We start from the raw sequence: 20884 nt of genomic DNA on the forward strand, positions 1-20884 counted from the left end.
TGAAACTTTGTACTTTTTGTTGGTGATTTCAGTTTAAAATGGCCCTTAAGCATAGAGCTTAAGTGTGGTCTAAGCACAAGGCGGCTGTGCTGTGCCTAACAGAGAAGATATGTGTTAGATCAGCTTCGTTCAGCCATGAGTTCCACTGCTGTTGGCCAGTTTAATGGCATCAGCAAATTGGTAGGTCCTGGAGCCTGAGGTTGCGTTGCTTCCAGCAGTGGCAGTGGCTGAAACTTTGCCATTCCACAAAGTATGTGACTAAGTTCATGTTTCTTTTCCCAGTGCTAATATGCACAACAGTGACGCCCACTTTCAGGTACTGGGAGAAATCAAGGTTGTTGCCATTTTACATGTCTGAAGGCACTCCCCTATTACATCAGCTTGGGTCCTTATTTCCTTTAAGCAGACATATTTATAAATCTCTTACTTTCATAATACCTAAGATATAAAATGTCTTATAAAACTAGGAATACTTCTTTTTCACAAATATTGCAAGACTGTAATATTACAGTATTGCAAGATTGGAACTTGTACTCATCTTAAAACCACTAGGCTTGGGGCCGGCCCCATGGCCGAGTGGTTAAGGTCACGCGCTCTGCTTCAGTGGCCCAGGGTTTCATCTCTTCGGATCCTGGGCACGGACATGGCGCCGCTCATCAAGCCATGCTGAGGTGGCGTCCCACATGCCACAAGTAGAAGGACCCACAACTAAAAATATACAACTATGTACTGGGGGGCTTTGGGAGAAAAAGGAAAAATAAAATCTTTTAAAAAAAAAAAACACACTACCACTAGGCTTGGTGTCCTTTAACTTTTGCTCTGAGTTGGATTGGAAGGTAATTCCTGTTGAAAGATTTCCCCATAAAGAATATGCTTTGAAAAATACTCAGTAAATGAGGAAGTTTTCATCACATCATCAAATAAAAAAGTACATCAGATAATAGAGTTCATAAGAAAGAACTTTAATTTAAGGCACTGTTGTCCAAAGTGAAATGAGGGCTAACAGCCCACACGATGCCCCGTACTCTCCTCTCCTCAGATAGGTCGCTTGCCCCACCACTGGCAGGAGGCACAGACACACTCGGCAAGCAGTTTTACATGACAGTCCCTCAGTGATATGACCTCCCAAAGCACTGTTTTTCCTTAAAACAAAAAAATGACTATCTTTAATAATAGAACTAATGAACATCTCAAGAGAGGAAAACCAGAAAACTATACCAGCTATTATAGCCTCAAAAAAGGTTTCTAAGAGGCCCAAGAAATGCATTTATTCTGTTGTCAACTAAGTCCTCATAAGAAGACAGGATAAAGTTCCAAGTATGTCCTTGCTTCAAACTGTGCTTAATGAGAAGTTAAGAGCTGTGCACATAAATGGGTTCAAGGATCAAACTTCTGTTCGCCACCTGATGATTCAAAACACTCAAGTGACTTCATCTCAAGGGCAATACAAGAAACTCTTAAGAAGGTCTTCATTTACTCGTTAAATACTACTTTTAACATGGGAAGCTTAGGAAAACTGGATTCTTGACTTACCAGAAGCCCATAACTTGTGTTTTAAACAAAAACAAGCACTTTGCTCTTAAGTGCTAAAGACCTCATCTACTTTTTTTGCAACAACTTTTTTGGGGATAACCATTCTTCCTATGGATAATCATCAGCAAGACACCTAGAAGACCTATTTTTCCAAGTTCTTACCAAAAACTCATCTAAAGGAAAAAGTCATCCAGGAAAGCAAAACTTTGCTTTAAGTAGATAAAGTCACTTTGTTTAAATGCGTTAGACTAAGCAATCCACTCAGGGTTTTAACAGTTTTACAAATGCGATCACAGTACAACTGAACAATGAATGGATGGTTCTGCTGAGGTATTATTTTGACATTTTGGTCTCAGAAGGCGTTTCCCCAGTATCCAATGTCTTCAACAACCGGAAAAGGCCAGCCGCTTCTCGTATCCTACTGAATTCAATACAGAATGCCTGTACTTCTATAAACAAGTCCTGCACATTGATAATTTTATTACGGATCAAGGATTGGAGAAAGACACACACAAGACGCACCAAACGATTCTGAAAAACAAGAAACAAATTTTAGTGTGCTCATTTTCTTGGCAAGTATTTATAAAATTTACAGAAATTTCTATTACTTACCTGCATATATTTATCCTTAATTTGTTCACAAGTAGAGATGCAATTTGATATATAAAGGTGAATGAATTCAGGAGGCAGATCAACAGCTGTAGTCAGTCTGTTTCATAAAGTCAGAAGGTGAGGGCTGTTAATTTATTTGCTAACATTAAAAAACACATAACCATAAAATATAAAATTTCCTTCAGTCAATTTAGTGTAAATTTCTGATATATGATCCAATATTTACCTAGTTTGAAATATACTTACATAAACAAACCTAGGAGCCACACACTTGTCTGAAGGAAGATGTGAGTTTAGTAACTAAACACTACAATATATAACTAAATACTAAAATGAGATGTTTGCAAAAAGAGTAATAAGTGAAAAGACTTGGGAAAAAGTCTTACAAAGGCAAGTTACTTAAACTGAAAGCTAAGGAGAGAAGTGTTCCTCATAACTGAGTAAGTAGTAACAGTCTGAGTAAAGTTTGGAATCGGCATGTTCAGGAACGCGGTGGGGAAGACCTGGCTGGAGTGTAACAAAAGCCATGGCGGCGTATCCGAGTCAGTGCAGAGTCCTGACGGGGGAGGCTGGGGTTTTCCAAAGGCTTCTGTGGAAGGTTTTAAGGAAAAAAAAAGGTGGAGTGGGAAGTCCCTGCTCAGATAAAGGTATGCTACACTAGCTATACGGTATGAACTTCCAAAAGGTACTTCTAAACTTACTTGACTAGGACTTTTCTGGATAAGGCACTGAGGAGCTGCTGCTCCAAGGAAAGATGGCGTAGGCAGATGTGCGTGTGCCATCCACAAGTGTTTCACACTTAAAGGTAACGCACTGTGGCAGGTGCTGGGGGGCCGAGGGGAGGGGGGCAGAACTTGTCCTTGAAATTATTCTCTAGAAAGAGTAATATTGATAAAAACATGCAGTTGTTCTTGGACTGAGTGCCAAATGTCTGGTAAGACAATAACCGCTACCAGAATGTAGTGAAGAGGAAGCAGCGAGCACTGAGCGCCCGGGCAGCCCAGGGACTTGAACAGAACGCAGCCCTGAAAGAAGAGCGAGCCCAGCGGAAGGGGAACGGCTTGAACAAGCAGAGGGCAGAAGTGAAGTGGCACGTTTTCAACAAGCAGCTAACTAGTTTTGCCAGTGACAGAAATAAACTTAAAAACGGCATGCTTCCTCCCTCTCCCACCCCCAAAACAGCACTCTCTTATGCACATACTTGGTAGGCTTGCTTTCACCAGTTGATTAACTTAAAAGACATACGTTTTTTCCCTTAAATATAATTGAACCATCTCCTTTTTTTTTTAAGCATGTTCTTTTTTTCTCTTTTTGAAGATTGGCCCTGAGCTAATATCTATTGCCAATCTTCCTCTTTTTTTTCTCCCGAAAGCCCCCCAGTACATAGTTGTATATTCTAGTTGCAGGTCCTTCTAGTTGTGCTATGTGGGACGCCGCCTCAGTGTGGCCTGATGAGCGGTACTAGGTCCACGCCCAGGATCCGAACCGGTGCAACACAGGCCGCCAAAGCAGAGTGCACAAACTTAACCACTCAGCCACAGGGCCGGCCCCAAAAGACATATTCTTTAGTGCAACTCCAAGAACTTAAAAAAATATAATCTCCAACTTACAAATGAACATTCAAAAAATGTGCTCTAACTGAAATGGAGTTGCCTGGCCCTCAGAATGGATTTCCTCAGTTAGCAAAAGGACATATAATTTAGGACCCAAAACAGAACACAGGAAAGGAAGCCCACAATAAGAAGCCTAAAACTGGGACTACCTCAGGCAAACCTGGACATACGGCCACCCTATAATAAACAGTGTAATACAATAGAAGGCTCCCAAGCCTATTAAATTCATAACTTACCTAAAACGTGTCAGTAAGGAAAATAATATGAAATGGGAAAACACTGTACAGAGCACATCAAGAAGGGAATGCAGGGGGGCCGGCCCCGCGGCCGAGTGGTTAAGTTCATGCTCTCTGCTTTGGCAGCCCAGGGTTTCACCAGTTCGGATCCTGGGTGAGGACACAGCACTGCTTGTCAAGCCATGCTGAGGCGGTCTCACATGCCACAACTAGAAGGCCCACAACTAAAATATACAACTATGTACTGGAGGGTTTTGGGAAGAAGGAAAAATAAAATCTTTAAAAACAAAAAAAGGGAATGCATTGTTTCCTGGACAGTGACAAGAGTCAGGAGACAGAGTCAGGAAGGGTTTGGGAGGGTGGCGCAGCGGTTAAGTGCACACGTTCCGCTTCAACAGCCTGGGGTTCGCTGGTCGGATCCCGGGTGTGGACATGGCACCACTTGGCAAAAGCCATGCTGTGGCAGGCGTCCCACATATAAAGTAGAGGAAGATGGGCACGGATGTTAGCTCAGAACCAGTCTTCCTCAGCAAAAAGAGGAGGACTGGCAGCAGATGTTAGCTCAGGGCTAATCTTACTCAAAAAAACAAAAAGAAAAAGGTTGGGAGAAGAGTCAGGGACTTCTAGGATGACGTTCCCAGAATTGTCTCAGCTCTTAAGACCCATACTTTCCCACGATATGGCCGTTACTCATTAACAAAACAATAATGTAATGTTTGTATTTGTGCAGAGGTAAAGAAGATGTAACTATATATAGAGAAATAAATTTCAGCAATTAAGTTTCATTTATGCTTCTATTAATGCTAAATATTTGAAGTCCTATCCTTCAAGTTCCTACTAATGGATGCTAAACTCACATGCAGTGAACACTATAGCTCAGAATATTTATTGAAAGGGTTTTCTCAGGCTAACAGTATCAGGAAAATAAAAATTGTTGCTAGTTTTTCCCTCGTGCCATTTAATCAGGATCTATTACCCCCCCCCCCCAACAAACACACACAGATTTGATCAAGTATAGAAACTTACCGATTTACAACTTCCATTGAATGTAAAGACATGTCCATATTGACCAGGACCGAAAAGTACTCAGTGATCTGGCTTGACTGCATTAACTTCAGTAACATTTCTATAGCCACTAGAGGGTTGTTTTCCACCAGGTCAGGAAGCTTGGCTGGAGTGAGGCCAATATGATAAACAAGTTTGGGGTCTTTTTCCAACTCGCCAAGGAGCTAAATACAATCAAATTTTTAAAGAAAGAGAGGTTCTTGAGTCAAATTAGAAATTCTTTTTCTTTCCTACATACAAAAACAAGTATTTTATACTAAAAACCATAAAATGATCTGCATTGAGCCAACTTCATAAGTTTTTCCCTCAAACCCATAATCATCATGTCTTGGTATTTTTTAATTTATATTTGAATTGCCAAGATAGTAAAATACAAACACCTTTAAGACAGTTTAGAAATATGCTTGATTCCCCCTGGGCATTAAACCAGACTCAGTATTGTCTGGTTGGATACATATTGTCTGGGTTGTAACAATACCGTCAAGTCCTTTGTAGGTGGTTTTTTTCTGTCATCCATTATAACCAAAAATAATCTTAATCACCAACTGGTTCTCCCGAAGAGCACAGAGAAGTGAGGAACATCAGGAAGAGCCCCGCCTAGCCCCAGTGGAGAACAGAAACCCCTGGAGGAGCGCCAGGGGAAGAGGGAGCTCTCACCTGCCGCACCCACCAGTCGGCAGTATTTTACTGGGCAAGTCGCACTCACACTGCATGATCCAAATGGGTATCCTCAAAAAGTTTTTTTCTGCCAAATAAGTGCTTTTTCATTTAAATTTTCTATGCTCTTTCCCCTACCTACTTGTATGTACCACACTGGACTATATTTCAGGATGGTCTAGTAAGGTGAACTACGAACACAGCTATTACTTGACCTTGAAAATAATATTTTTGTCACTATCTCCTGACAAGATCTGATGTGAAAGTATGGAAACTGAACACAATTTACCAACCAGAAACCCCCGAGCGGTGTCCTTGCCTTTCCCCTGTGGGGAGTCTTATCGTTGCACAACAGGGACTATTTTGAATCTCAAATCGACCACTAACCAGCTGGGTGATGGGTGCTAGTTTACCTTCCCTGGGCCTCATTCTCCGCCATAAAATGTTTGTGATTCTGCCAACCCTCAGGAGAGTGACTGTCCAGCTTACGTGTAACAACATATGTGACATGCCCGGCTAGCACACAGCTGGAGCGGAGTGCAAAGCGAGACCCATCCTACTCTTCTCTCCCTGAGTCAAACGGATCCCCAGTGAAAGGTGGTGCGTCTGTAGTCATCAGACTTCATGCCCCACCACAGCGGGAGCAGCAGAACGAAGCCTCGGAGATCCAAAAGGCTCTGGATCCCAAAACTTCCTACTGCTGGCTCATGTTGACAGGATCATTTTATTGGTCACTTATCACTATGAAAACCAAAAATAAACACTTGATGGATTGAAGATAAGAAAATCTTTACAATAAATATCTACCTGTGTTTGTTGAGGAGAAGATAAGGGGCTTTTGAAGGCTTTGGCCATTATTCGCTTGATCTCTACACCAGTGCTATTCTTAACGCACATTGACTTATCCCACTGAATCGCGTGGTCAGGCTCTGTCGGGTTTAGCCAAGCCAGCTCGTCCTCACAGATGTGCAGTGGAGGTGGCGGACGAATAAACTCTGGCCGAAAATGGCCTGTAATGAGAGCAGTAATATTTGACTGTGCCCACCTCACACGTATTTCAGTTAATGAGGTACACCCACACCTCTTTTAACAAGAATAATGTGATAAAACTCTCAGACTTGAAAATGAGAAGCAGAAATGATATACAAAGTCAGGGTTTTATTCAGAATACAAACAAGAAACCAAAGCTATTTTTGGAGAGAGGAAAGAAAAGCATTACCACAACCTGACAACTTTTAATTCAAGCATCATCACCACTTACAGCAAAAGGACACAACTTACTACACTGGTAACGGTCTTTTGATGGGAAAAATGAAATACGTTTTGATCTCACTCATCCTCTTCTTAGTTACCACTATGTTCTTCAGAGACCACTATGATTTGTACTAGTTTTACCTTTACATCTTATAATCTTGAAATGGCAGGGGGAAAAAAGTATAATTGACTTTTGACATTCTCAAATGAATCTGGAGACTTTCATAAATCCCTAAATTCACAAACGCCATGTTCATTTTCATACAACAGGAAAATGAAGTGACTCAACTTAATACCTCAACTGTTTTATAAAACAAGATTGATCTTTAAGTTATAAACCCACTAAAATAAATGCTGGCTGGGACTTCTGCTGAACAAGTTTCTTGCCTCACTTTGGTTTCCACAAAGGGCCTAAAAGGGTTATTCCTAGCAGGGAGACTTGCCCCCACGAAATCTGAGATTAGTCTCTAGTTTATTGAGCATGTCTGTTTTCTGGCTAAGAACCATCCCTTTCTCTTAAACTACACTCTCATCACTTATCATCACCAGAACTAGCATCTGAATCTCTCTTCAGACCATTTACACAAGGAAGCGTTTAACATTTCACAAGAACTACTACTTATGTGATCAAGTTCCCGTGAGGTGGGGATGCCTGGTGGTGGGGATGCCTGGTGGTGCGCTGGACTCACTACCTGATTGAGTTGCTTTTCACAGACCTTTCTGGTAGCCCATGCAAGTCACAGATGTGCCTGAGCAAGTATTAAATAAAAACCATATGTGCCGTGGACCTTCAGGCAAACTTGTGACTGGCTGAGACTTCAAATATTACACCCATTTATGTCAAAGATCTACTGTAAATGGCAGAAAAAGTCACAGTGCAAGTTTTAAACTCATGGTGACACCATATCTGGAAGATATGTGCCTATCCCCACGCAGAGAGCATGCCTTCACCATTAAAACCACAGAGAAACCTATAAAACCAAAAGATGCAGCCACGGTATTTCAAGTTCATAGGTGTTTTCTCTGAATTAAAGTAAATTAAGAGCTAGAAGTAAAACTTTACAATGGAGAATGGATTAATAAAGAGGTATAAAACAAAAAGGTGATAAGGTATAAAAATAGACTCATTTCAGTAAAATCAGAGAATATATCTCTTCAGGTAGCTGATGATAGGTATATAATAAAAAACTTGGTATGTAATTTTATTAGAGAAGAAACTTACTGAGCATCTCTACTATGTTCTAGACCCTATACTAGGAAGTTTCTCATTAAATTCAAGTTTAAGCAGTAACAAAAATAACAAGATGTTTCAGAAAACCAAAAAGTCTCAGAGGATGCTGATAAAATAAAACCAAGAGTATAAAATTATATATACCTACTTTCAATAGGTGGCTTTGGTCCACTGACTAAAGCTTCTGTGATCTGAGAGGCAACTGAGCTGTCAAATCCAGAGTTAGAAGAATCCGGGTCTGGGTCACTGAGAATACTAGGGAAGCTAGCCTTACTTTGGGTTGGCAATTCAGACTGGCGTTCTGAAAAAGGTTAAAGTAGGAGACATTGTAAAATGGAGGGCACCACAAGGACAGTGAAAAGACAAGCTACTAACTGGGGGAAGCTATCTGCACCACATACAAAAAGGGCCAGATTCAGAATATATATACTTTTTCAAAACGCCTACAAATCAATTTTAAAAAATAGGGGAAAAGTAGGCTAATGACTTCAACAAGCATTTTATTTTTAAAAAAAGCTTAAGTTGCCAATAAACATCTGAAAAGTTGTTCAATCCCATTAGGAACCAGGGAAAAATCAATTAAAACACAAGACTCTATTACATACTCTGCAGAGTGGCAAAAATTAACAAGCTTGACATTATCAAATGCAGAAGGGGTTGGCAGGTAACTTGCACACTGCTAATGGGAATGAAAAATACCACAGCAACTTTGGAAAACAATTTGCCATGACCTAGTAAACTTTTACATGTGCTTATGTTTCCATCTAGAAGAAACACTTTCACGTGTTATGTCAGGAGAACATAGAAGAATGTTCACAGCGACATTATGTCCATCAACAGTAGCCTGGATAAAGAACTTGGTACTCCACTGTGTGAGTATACCACCACAGCAATGAAAAGCAACCACTACAGTTACATGTCATCAACATGGATTCAGTTCACAAATAACCACCAACAGGAAAAAGTACAAAAAAATAAACAGTATGATTCTATATATATAAAGTTCAAGAACATGCAAAGTGAAACTCTAGGCATGCACAAGAGGGAGGGCTATAAAATAAATCGTGAATGACTACCACAAAAGTCAGGTTAGTGATGGGGGCAGCAATGGGGAGAAACACACAAGGAGCCTCTAAGTCCTGGATACTCCATTTCTTAACAAGGGTGGTGGCTGCTCTTTATTCACTTTATTATAACTCCTTAAAATGCACATGCATGTTTTATAAAGTACCATATTTCAGATTTTGTAATTTTAAAAACACAAGATGGCTAAATTCCTGATTAAAGAGCTACCAAAGTCAATAAAAGACTATGAATCCAATGGAAAAATGGCCAAACATATGAAAGATGCCTTAGACATGTGACAAGATGTTCAACCTCACTGACTTAACATGAAAAAATGTTAATTAAAATTATCCCAGGGGCCGGCCCGGTGGCGCAGCAGTTAAGTTCGCACGTTCCACTTCTCGGCGGCCTGGGGTTTGCCGGTTCGGATCCCGGGTGCAGATATGGCACCGCTTGGCACGCCATGCTGTGGTAGGCGTCACACATATAAAGTAGAGGAAGATGGGCACGGATGTTAGCTCAGGGCCAGGCTTCCTCAGCAAAGAAGAGGAGGACTGGTAGTAGTTAGCTCAGGGCTAATCTTCCTCAAAAAAATAAATAAATAAAACAAAATAAAATAATCCCAAGATGCCATTTTTTCATCTCAGGTTGCTGAAATACAAAAAGTCGGAAAACATACTATTGACCAAGATGTAAGAAAAATTTTAAAATTGGTACCTTGTGTGGTAAATTAGCTAGTGTAGGGGTTTGGCAGGACTTTTAACGAAACCTCTCAAATAAACATTGTCATTTTGTTAACAGTGTAAAATTCTGCCCCTTATAGTTACTTATGTTTAACTTGTCTGCTTGTTTTTTTTAAGTTAAGAACGCATCATCCCTAAGTACATGTTTGGTCCCTGGAGCACACTGTTAAAACATCGGAATTTCAGGCCTCTGCAGAGATGATCTATGCAAGCCAGCTCCAGAGAGTATTAGTTTTGGTGGTTTTTTTTTTTGCACTTGTGAAAATGAATAGATTGGGACACCTTCGATCCGGCTAGGGAACAGCAAGCAGCAAGCTTAGCCACTCTGCCAAGCTTCTCAATCTAACTCTAGTCACATATTCCTTTCTGAGCTTCTTATACTTTAAAACTTCCTCACAGGCTGACTCAAGTCAGCACAAGTTGAAAAAAGAGGTCAGATATTGAATACAAATTTATTGAATACAAAGCTGGAACCCTCAGAACATACATGGCTTCTGAGTAAGGTGACTGAAATTGCCTATCACCTCTGTAACCCAGTTTTCATGTCTTTGGTTAAGGAAATAATCATTTCATTTCTGTTAATAGATTGTATCTGGCACTAGTAGTTAATGAGTACTTTTGTGTACCTGCAATCTTCAAAGTCTTAAAAAGATTTCTCTTGGTTTCAGAAAATAACTATTGTTGTATGGTTAATACCCAGTAGCTAAAAAGTGAGGTTCAGAATGCTCCAAAGAAAACAGTAGTTTACTGGAAGATGTCACCTTCTCTAAGAAGCCAAATGTCACAGGCGCACGAGTCTAAGGATGCGGCACTGTCAAAATTAACACTGCAGCTCCCTTACTCACAAGGTCAAGGGTTCACAAGTCTGGCTCTCTATTCGAATTTCCCTAATGAATCACTCTCAAGTGCTAAGACCCAGGCATCTGTATTTTATTAGAGCAGGTGAGCAAAAGCTGCCTCATCCTATCCTTCAGGACTCAGAACTGCTTCCTCTGACCACCCAGCTCAAGGTCCCTCTAGTATTTTCTGTCACGACAAGCTTTTGCTTCTAGAGCACCTATTCACTTGCTTATATGTGTAACACAGAAGGTGCCAAACAATCTTGAAACAGAAGAGCGAAGTGGAGGTCTCACCCTTCCTGATTTCAAAACTTAGTACAAAGCTACCATAATCAAAAGTGTGGTACTGGCCTAAAGACAGACATATAGACCAGTGATATAGGACAGAGCCTAGAAAAGACACCCTCTCACATACGGTCAAATGATTTTCAACCAGGGTACCAAGAGAACATTGTTTTGGCTATTCAGGGTCCTTGAGATTCCATATGAATTTTATGATGGGTTTTTCTATTTCTGCAAAACACATTGTTGGGATTTTGATAGGAATTGCACTCAATCTGTAAATCACTTTGAATAGAACTGACACCAGGAAAGTGGTTTTTCTTGGTGAGGAAAATTGGCCCTTAGCTAACTTCTGTTGCCAATCTTCCTCTTTTTGCTTGAGGAAGATTGTCCCTGACTTAACACCTATGCCAATCTTCTTCTATTTTGTATGTGGGATGCCACCACAGCATGACCTGATGAGCAGTATGTAGTTCCCCGCCCAGGATCCAAACCTGTGAACCCCGGGCTGCCTCAGTGGAGTACATGAACTTAACCAGTACACTACCAGGCCAGTCCCAGGAAAATTTTCTTAAACTAAATTTTGTCCAGCATTCTTTTTACATTGGAAAAGCAATCAATTCAAGAGAAAACTCAAAATGAATTTATATGCCATACTGGCAAGGATCCAGTACTGAAGCTACGTTTTTCATGGAAGATACTAACCTTTTAGCAGTGACAAAGACCTTCCTTTTAAATGAAGTACTTCAAGAAAAAAAGGCCTAAGTACCACACAAGCATGCCCAAACCATTGACTCCTCCTTACCAGCCAAGGCTAGCTGAAGCCCACTGATGTCCACAGACTGGCCCATGTTTCCGACGTCCATTAAGGCAATCTGTCGAGGGGTCTTTTTGAAGAGTTCTCTTGGGGGTGCCAGCATCAGCTGGGAAAGAAAAAACTTTTCTGGTGGAGTTATAGGAGGTAAAAATCCTGTAAACAAAAATGTATAATGATTTCTCCGATGGTTATTTTTAAAAATTAAATTGAATCTGGTAAAATTAGCATTTGCTATACTTGCCACCTCAACTCACATATTTTTAAAGACAAAATTATAATTAAGTGTTAGTTAACCAAATATATACATTTATGAAAATGTAATTAATAGGTCATTTGAAATTCTATGATTTGTGGCAATATAATTGAAACTTAAAGGTTTTGTAACTATTAAGAATTTTGTTTTCTAACATGCCGCAATTCCTGCAAAGGTTAAAGCTTACATATGCAAGCAAGAACAAACAAAACCACAGCACTCAGAAATGCTTTTCTTTCTTCTCTGCTGCTACCAGCAACTGTGAAGAAGTTGAATAGACAAGGAAGCAATCACTAGAGCCGGCCTCGTGGCGCAGCAGTTAAGTGCACACGCTCCACTTCTGCAGGCCAGGGGTTCGCCGGTTTGGATCCTGAGTGCGGACATGGCACCGCCTGGCACGCCATGCTGTGGTAGGCATCCCACATATAAAGCAGAGGAAGATGGGCACAGATGTTAGCTCAGGGCCAGTCTTCCTCAGCAAAAAGAGGAGGACTGGCAGCAGATGTTAGCTCAGGACTGATCTTCCTCAAAAAACTTAAATAAAGGGCCACACCCTTCCCAACCCACCCCCACCTCTAATCAACATCCACCAAAAACATCACGTCCTCTGACAATCTCTCCAGCTACACAGGTGGACGTTCCTCTGTGCCCCCGAGCATTCTGTGACACCTACTACATACAGCCCTTTACCACACTGTGCCCTGACTATGTTTCCGTCCCCAACGACACCGCAAGCTTCTTGAGAGCTGGGAAGCATCTTATTTACCTCCAGATGCATTCTCAACTCTGGCTCTGCTTCAGAATCATCTGAAAAACTTTTTTTTTTTTAAGATTAGCACCTGAGCTAACAACTGTTGCCAATCTTTTTTTTTTCCTGCTTTTTCTCCCCAAATCCCCACAGCACACAGTTGTATATTTTAGTTGTGGGTCCTTCCAGTTGTGGCATCTGGGACGCCGCCTCAGCATGGCCTGACGAGTGGTGCCATGTCCGCGCCCAGGATCCGAACAGGGGAAACCCTGGGCCACCGAAGCAGAGCACGCAAACTTAACCACTCGGCCACAGGGCCGGCCCCCTGCAAAACTTTTTAAAAATATACTCACTATATGCTCAGACTACACATGCTGTATTATAAGCCTTGGCATTGATACTCCCTGATGTGTATTGCACTACCATCCCTACCTACTTTAATAAAAGTAATGATGATAATGGGTAACACTTATCACAGATACTTTTGTTCCTCATAACTCCTCTACAAGCTAGGAATTATCATCTGCATTTTACAGAGGAAGAAACTGAGGCACAAACAGGTAAAATAACCAATCCATGGATTCTCTTTCCATGCAGTCTATGGTCTAGATCTGGGTTTAGACTCACTGCATTTGAGAACATTATATAAGTCATAGTTCCTTTACCTAACCCATCCTTCTGAATTCGAAGGACCCTCTGACTAAATCCCACACTGTCCCATCCTCTGCTAAGGGCACCCCAGGGTGGTGGGTTTTTGTTTCTTTCCTTCTCCCCAAAGCCCCCCAGTACATAACTGTACATTCTAGTTGTAGGTCCTTCTAGTTGTGGCATGTGGGACGCCGCCTCAGCATGGCCTGACCAGCAGTGCTAGGTCCGCGCCCAGGATCCGAACCGGTGAAACCCTGGGTGGGGCCGTCCATGTCCCCTGCCCCCGGGAGTGGGTTTTGACCACTCATAACTGTTGCATTCCCTTTCTGGGCATTCTCAAACTTCCTGAAAGCCAGGTTCAGTACTTGTACCTTAAAAGCAACACAAAGACTGCCCCTTAGATAAGGGCAGTGCAGAAAACCAACCGGAAAATGCTTTAGATGTAGAAGTGGTGCCAAGGCAAGACAACGGCTAGCTTATAATGCAGAAGCCCTCCTGAGCTGCAAAACACTTCCTGGTACTACCTCAAAATCCGCTCCCTTAACCCCTGACTCCTTTATAGCAGCCCCTCCTCACAGAGTCATCTGCCCCTTCTCCCACTCGTTAGGTCCTGTAAGATCATGCTGTTCCCACCTCTACCAGCTTCCCCCTTGATCCCTGTCTGTGACTTACAGGTCCCCTTATCCCTCCTCACTATCCCCTCTGTGACCGTCTCCTCTCCTGGCTGCGAGTCTTCTCCTAAAGTCAAGTCTCATAAAGCATCTCTTGCTTGAATTTAAAAGAAAGAAAAAAGGCAGCCTCGCGTGGAACCCACTGATCTGATCTTACCAGTGTCGCACAGTATACATTTTACGTCACGTCCAGTCGTCACGCGTCTTCTGCTCGAGGCCGTGAACGAGACTACCTCTATCCCCTGCCCCCATCACATCATCCAAAGACACCCAACAGACCAACGAAGGCAGCTGCAAAGTCCTCAAACGCTATTTAACGCGTATTTCCGTCCAAATTCTTCGGGTTCTGAATAACGACTTCTACTTACTCGTCTGAGACTGAAAACCAGGGGCAGATCAGTATGGCATTAGCCGCAATTTTACACACCTCAGACGAGCTTTATAAGAAAGAACTGTATTTGAAGTACTAGAAACGTCAAGGCCCACACTGAGCTGCAAGATTCGACGGCCTGTAGTGTTGAGAGCAATAATTTTCGGTGCCATGAATTTATAATTAAGCCCCCGCTTCTCCATATTTTACAGTTAGGGGGGATAACTTCAAAAGGAGGCAATTTCACTTGCGGGCGAATTCCCAGAAGCGCAGGTGGAAAACTGATGACCCCACCGACCCCCAACGCACACCCGGCCGCGGCGGGCGGCGCGCCCCCGGCGTACCTGAGAGCGGGGGCCGGTCGGGCTCCTGGCCGCCGCGGGCGGGCGGCGCGGGGTTGAGCAGGTGCGCGAAGCTGGCGGCGAAGGGGTTGGCGGCGAGCGGCTCGGTGCGGTACATCTCCCAGAGCAGGTAGAGCGCCGTGAGGCGCTGCGCCGCGCTGGGCAGCAGGTCGGGCTGCTGCAGCAGCATGACGAGCACCGAGCCCAGGCGGAAGTGGTCAGCCTTGCTGAAGTAGTGGTGGAAGGCGGTGGACAGGCCCTCGAAGGTGCTGCCGCCGCCCGCCTCCTCCGAGATGATGCTCAGCAGGCTCGAGAGCTCCTTCGGAGTCAGGCTCATCCTGCCCGCTGGGCCCCCCGGGCCTCCACTCCCCGGCCCGGGGCCGCCTGCTCCGCCTCTGCCGCCGCCGCCCGAGCCGGAGCCCCCCGGGCCGCTCCTCGACGTCGACGCCGCCGCTTCCCGAGCCCCTCTTTGCTCCCCGGCGGTGAGAAGCCGGCCAGACGCCGCGCTCGCACCGCCGCCGGGCATCAAACTCGTTCGACTGTCCTGCTTCCCGGCCGGAGTGGCCCTGGCGCCGGCTCGCGCCGTCGCCGCGGCCGTAAAGCGCGCTGTTACACGACAGCGTCGCAAACAAAACACGCCGGGAGCCAGATGACCGCGGAAGTGAAGGGCAGCGTGGAGCGAGAGCGAGGCCAGGGAGAGGATCCCGCCACGCTGAGTGGGCGGGGGAAGCTCCGGACATCGGGGCGGGGCCTGCGGGAGGGGCGGAGCTGGCCGGCTGGGCTTGGACCGCGCGCTGCGAGAGGCCTGCGCGAAGGTCTGGCGCTCGGGTGGGGTACGCCCCTGGGCGAGCAGAAGCGGAGCGCTTAGGAGTCCCCAGGGCGCTACCTAGTACCAGACGATCCCAATAAATGTGGGCTTTATTATTGTCTGGAAGAATGCATCTTGAATTCTAAATAGCTCCCTTAATATAACGTACGTGACTATTTACGGTAAAATTTGTTTAAATGCAAATAACTAAAGACGCCACGCTTTCTCATAACCAAAGTTAATTTCCAGTCTTACAATCCTTTTTGCAGTAATGCAATCTTATTGCACATGAGTTTTTGTACACGGTTATTTTTAACAAGATTTCCGGAAAATTTTTCCGATAAATGTTCATTTACAAAATTGTCGCGCAACTTTTTCTTTAGCCTGCCCTAGGGCGCTGATTCTGGGCACTGACTGCGCGTTGGCAGCCTCTGAGGAGCCTTTAAAAATACTAGTGCCTGGTCCCAGCCCCAGAGATGATGACTCCAGTATTAGAAAACAAAAAACAGAAACACTTTCTCAGGGGACGCGAATGCGCACTCGGGGCTGAGAACCGCCGAGTGCCGGCTCCTCCCTAGACCGCCGGAAACCTGGGGGATTTCACCAGCGATTCCCAGGAGGCAAGTCTGGGAATTCTGGTCTGCGCTAAACAATGCTAGCAGCTCAAGAATCTTTAGTTAGGGGCCAGCCCGGCACAGCCGTTAAGTTCACACTTTCCGCTTCGCAGCCCGGGTTCCCGGGTTTCCAGTGCGGACATGGCACCGCTTGGCAAGCCATGCTGTGGCAGGCATCTCACATATAAAGTAGAGGAAGATGGGCACGGATGTTAGCTCAGGGCCATTCTTCCTCTGCAAAAAGAGGAGGATTGGCAGCAGATGTTAGCTCAGGGCTAATGTTCCTCAAAAAAAAAAATCATTAGTTAAGCACCGCCTTAATTCTAAAGTAAAATTGAAGGAAGGGAAATTGCCGGGTCACGGGTATGCAGGTTCTGAAGGCTTCTTCAATTACTGCTAGATTGCCCTCTAGAAAGGGCCTGCCAGTTAACATTCCTGACGGCAGCAAATATAATTTGCTGACCCTTAGACTCTGGGGAAACCGATTCGAATTAACTTGAAAGTACTCTCATTTTATTTTTTTACTATAGTAAAAAAAAAAAATCTTTGTTGTATTTGAACTGTTAAAGTACAAAAATTCAACCGAGTAAATTTAAAGATCTAATTGGTTTTTTCCGGTGATTCATGAATCAGGCAGCATCTCATCTAGCAAGTAGAAAGGAGCTGGACAAAATTGAAGGGTTTTGTAGGCAGAAAGAGGATGGGATGAAGAAGTTAAGAGTTTCAGGCAAGGATTATTTCAGGCAAGGTTACTGACAAGAAATTTTCACATATTGAGGTATAGGGGGTAGCTGTTCCGGTTCAAAACTGATTCGGCTTGAACTAAAGAAAGAAGTCTGACATGGCCTATCAAACATAGATTGTACATGGCTTTAACTATTAAAGAATGCACTGTCTTAAGGTAAGAATGCAGACTTGCCCTCCCAGTGCTATTTTCCTGTGGGTAACACCTGTGTTCATCCCTTTCCCCTCTTCGGGGTCATGTTGACCTTGCTAAGTTACAACTGAATACCTCTTTGAAACTTTGATGAGGGTATACTGAGAGTGTTTAATGTTCTTTGTTCGAAGAAGATACAAGACTGTACTGAAAACCATGCTTCTCCGGAACACTTGTTTCCTTTTTGGACGCTGCCTTGGCAGATTGTAATCCTCACTCTGGCTCAAGTAAAATTCACCTTATCTCTCTTATCTGTAGAATGGTTATTGCCTATTTTGTGTCAACATCACCTTCCCTTAGGGGAAGGCAAGGGGTCGCATCAGGTAGATTATCTTGCTAGTGTTGATCAGAAAATTCCAGACCAATTGATTTATTTCCGCTCCTGGGAGAGGCTGAAACTGCAGTTAGGTTAGGTATTAAGCCTTGGCAGTGCTTAGCACAAGTGCCTCCATTTTGGGTCTGTTATTTCTTTTTAGCAGAGCCGTTTTACATTGTGGGGTCTATTTGTTATAGCAATTAGCCTACATGCATAGGTTTTACTTTCTTTTAAAAGATGTTTCAAAATCTTTGAGCATTATATATTACCCCCACTCCCCAAAAAGGACTAAATGCTTTTCTTTCTGTAGGAGTATTTTCAAAATTAAGATGATATCCAGGGGCCGGCCCATGGTTCGGCGGTTAATTTTGCACATTCTGCTTCAGCAGCCCAGGGTTCAATGGTTCAGATCCCGGGTGTGGACCTACCCACCACTTATCAAGCCATGCTGGGCAGGCGTCCCACATATAAGGTAGAGGAAGATGGGCACGGATGTTAGCTCAGGGCCAGTCTTCCTCAGCAAAAAGAGGAGGATTGGCAGCAGATGTTAGCTTAAGGCTAATCTTACACACACACACACAAAATGATATCCAAAGTTCCTACATGTTCCCCAAAAACAACTCTCAGGCCTTGCATTGGTTTCCTGGTAACAAATAACTGTTACTGAACCCGGGTCGTTTTTGCCCATGGCCCGGAAAACCAATCACCGAGAGGACGAGACTGCAGCAGAGAGAGGATTTTAATCACAAGGCAGCCAAGTGAGGAAGTGAGAGAATGAGCCTCAAGTTCCCCAAAAGTGGGGGTTCAGGGATATTTATGGGGTAGAGGAGCAAGGTGATCTGAAGTATGGAGATAGATGATTGGAGGTGAGGTAACTGAGGATTTGCGCAAGCCTAGTCAGATTTCATGTCTCTTCATAGGAGGCATGTTCACAAAATGGTGGCATTAGCATGATCTGAGGCTGGAGTTTTTAGCTTCTTGACGTGAAAAGGTCACTTACTGGACACCTGCGCAGGCCCACTTGATGGGTTGGTGGTCTCAACCGGCCTGAACTGGACAGGGAGTCTTAAGTCCTGAAAAACAGCTCAACCATCGTTATCATGGTGACCCAGGCGCCAGGAAGATGTTATCTTTAGGAACCTAGCGGGAGTCAGACACCATATTGCCCAAGCAGCACAGTTACCAATGGGCTGGAGAACAACTGAAAGCTGTAATTAGTAATTGCAAAAAAAGAACTTTAGCTACTAGCTACCTAATGATCAATGGCTAACTGTTTTCCCGTTTCATAACCACGACGTCACCTTCCCTGGGTGGTTTAGCACAACAGAAATTTGTTCTCTCACAGCTCCTGAAGCTAAAAGTGAGAAATGAAGGTGTCTGGCTCCAGCCCAGTGGCGCAGCAGTTAAGTGCACACATTCCGCTTTAGTGGCACGGGGTTCGCCGGTTCAGATGCCAGGTGTGGACATGGCACCACTTGGCAAGCCATGCTGTGGTAGGTGTCCCATGTATAAAGTTGAGAAAGATGGGCACGGATGTTAGCTCAGGGCCAGTCTTCCTCAGCCAAAAGAGGAGGATTGGCAGCAGATGTTAGCTCAGGGCTAATCTTCCTCAACAAGAAAAAAAAAGAAATGAAGGTGTCAGCAGAGCCCTGCTCCCTCTAAAGGCTCCAGGGAAGAATCCTTCTTCGTCTCCTAGCTTCTGGTGGTTGCCAGCAGTCTCTGGCACCCCTTGGATTATATAGCTGCACCATTCTGATCTCTGCCTCTGCAGTCACATGGCCTTCTTCCCTGTGAAGCAGGGGTACCTGAGTGGTACTGTAGCTATTCAATAAGAACATGATTGCCTTTTGACCTTGTTCCCAACACAGACTTGGATGAATCTTGTCAACTTGCTGTTTTTTTGTTTAACTTGCGGGATGACTTGAGTCTCGAGGATTTGTCAGTTTGTTTTGCAGAAGAAATAGAATGCCTTCAGGGAGATTGTGATCACCAGATGGCCGGCCCCTGATACTGGCTCAACACAAGGTTGACATAAGGGAAGCCATGTTGTAGAAAAGAAACCATATTGTAACTTTGAATGACCTCCTATTAGCTAACCCAGTTGGAAAGGCATCCTCCAGGAGATATACATGCTCTGTAGATTTTACGGACCCTCCCAGCTGGGAGAAGTTGGTAACTTTGTTCTTTTGAGTTCTTAGGAGTGTGATGATCCCCCAGGGAGAGTCTATGCTGATAGCCATCCCATTGATGACATCTGAAAGATCTGGGTATAGGGTGTTGCTCAGGTCTCTGATGCACATCCAGTAAAACACAAGATTATCAGGACCTAAAACCAGATGTCTGCCTCACCTGAAGACCAGATGCCTCCCCCACCCAGAGACCAGCCTCCTATATAACTGGCCTGTAGTCTTGGTTCTGAAGGTGGTTCTTTCGGACGTTAGTCAGCCATCTTCCCCTTTGCTAGCAAGCTGTAATAAAACCGTTTCTCTCCTACCACCTTGCCTCTCAACTATTGGCATGTCTTGAGGCGGGCAGATGACTCCCCTTGGGTGGTAACACCCCCAGCAGCCATTGCATATTGCCCAGTGGCTTATTGAGAGTGACGCCTTTGTTTCTCTGAAGTTCCTCCTGCCAAGCCCCTTAGCTCTATAAAAACTCCCCACTTTTTGCTCTGATTAAAGCAGATTTGAGCAAACCCAAGTTCCCACCTTCTTGTCCTGGCCAACTTGAATGGGGCCTTTCTCCATCTCCAAGCACCCAGGTCTCAGTGTATGGCTTGCTGCGAATCGGGCGCACTAATTTGAGATTAAGAGGTTTGGTATCACCTGTGTGTCTGTGTTTCACATGGCCTTCTTATAAGGACTCCAGTCCTTGGATTTAGGACCCACCTACTCCAGGATGACCTCAGCTTAACTAATTACATCTGCAAAGACCCCGTTTCCAAATAAGGTCACATTCTGAGGTTCCAGGTGGACATGAATTTTGGGGAGACGTGGTTCAACTTAGTAGAGGCCCTAAGCTCTCCTGAGCATATGTGTTGGTTCTCCTCCACACCCCCTCATCTCTGCCCTTCAACTCTCCACCAGCATTTGGGCATTTAACAGATATGGTTTGAGCACCTATTCTATGCCAGACAGTGTTATAGGCCTTGTTCAAAGGCAGTGACCAAGAGATCCAGCCCTGCCCTCACAACACTTGAAGGGGCTTGGTGGCCTCTTGGTCAGCCCCCCA

At 44.1% G+C, this 20884-nt stretch overlaps 1 protein-coding gene across 1 annotated transcript; it reads right to left on the reverse strand.

Moving 5' to 3' along the window:
• Nucleotides 1–946: 946 nt before the first annotated feature.
• On the reverse strand, nt 947–15590 carry CNOT11 (CCR4-NOT transcription complex subunit 11). Its single transcript, XM_070573463.1, has 7 exons — nt 14982–15590; nt 11936–12100; nt 8350–8502; nt 6524–6726; nt 5021–5223; nt 2146–2242; nt 947–2064 (listed from the first exon to the last, which is right to left on the reverse strand). Exons 1-7 carry the CDS (start codon nt 15502–15504, stop codon nt 1867–1869), a joined length of 1542 nt encoding a protein of 513 aa, XP_070429564.1. The 5' UTR covers nt 15505–15590; the 3' UTR covers nt 947–1866.
• Between the last annotated feature and the right edge of the window lie 5294 nt (nt 15591–20884).

This window comes from Equus przewalskii, chromosome 14, assembly GCF_037783145.1.
Source record: "Equus przewalskii isolate Varuska chromosome 14, EquPr2, whole genome shotgun sequence".
Classification (NCBI taxonomy): Eukaryota; Metazoa; Chordata; class Mammalia; order Perissodactyla; family Equidae; genus Equus; species Equus przewalskii.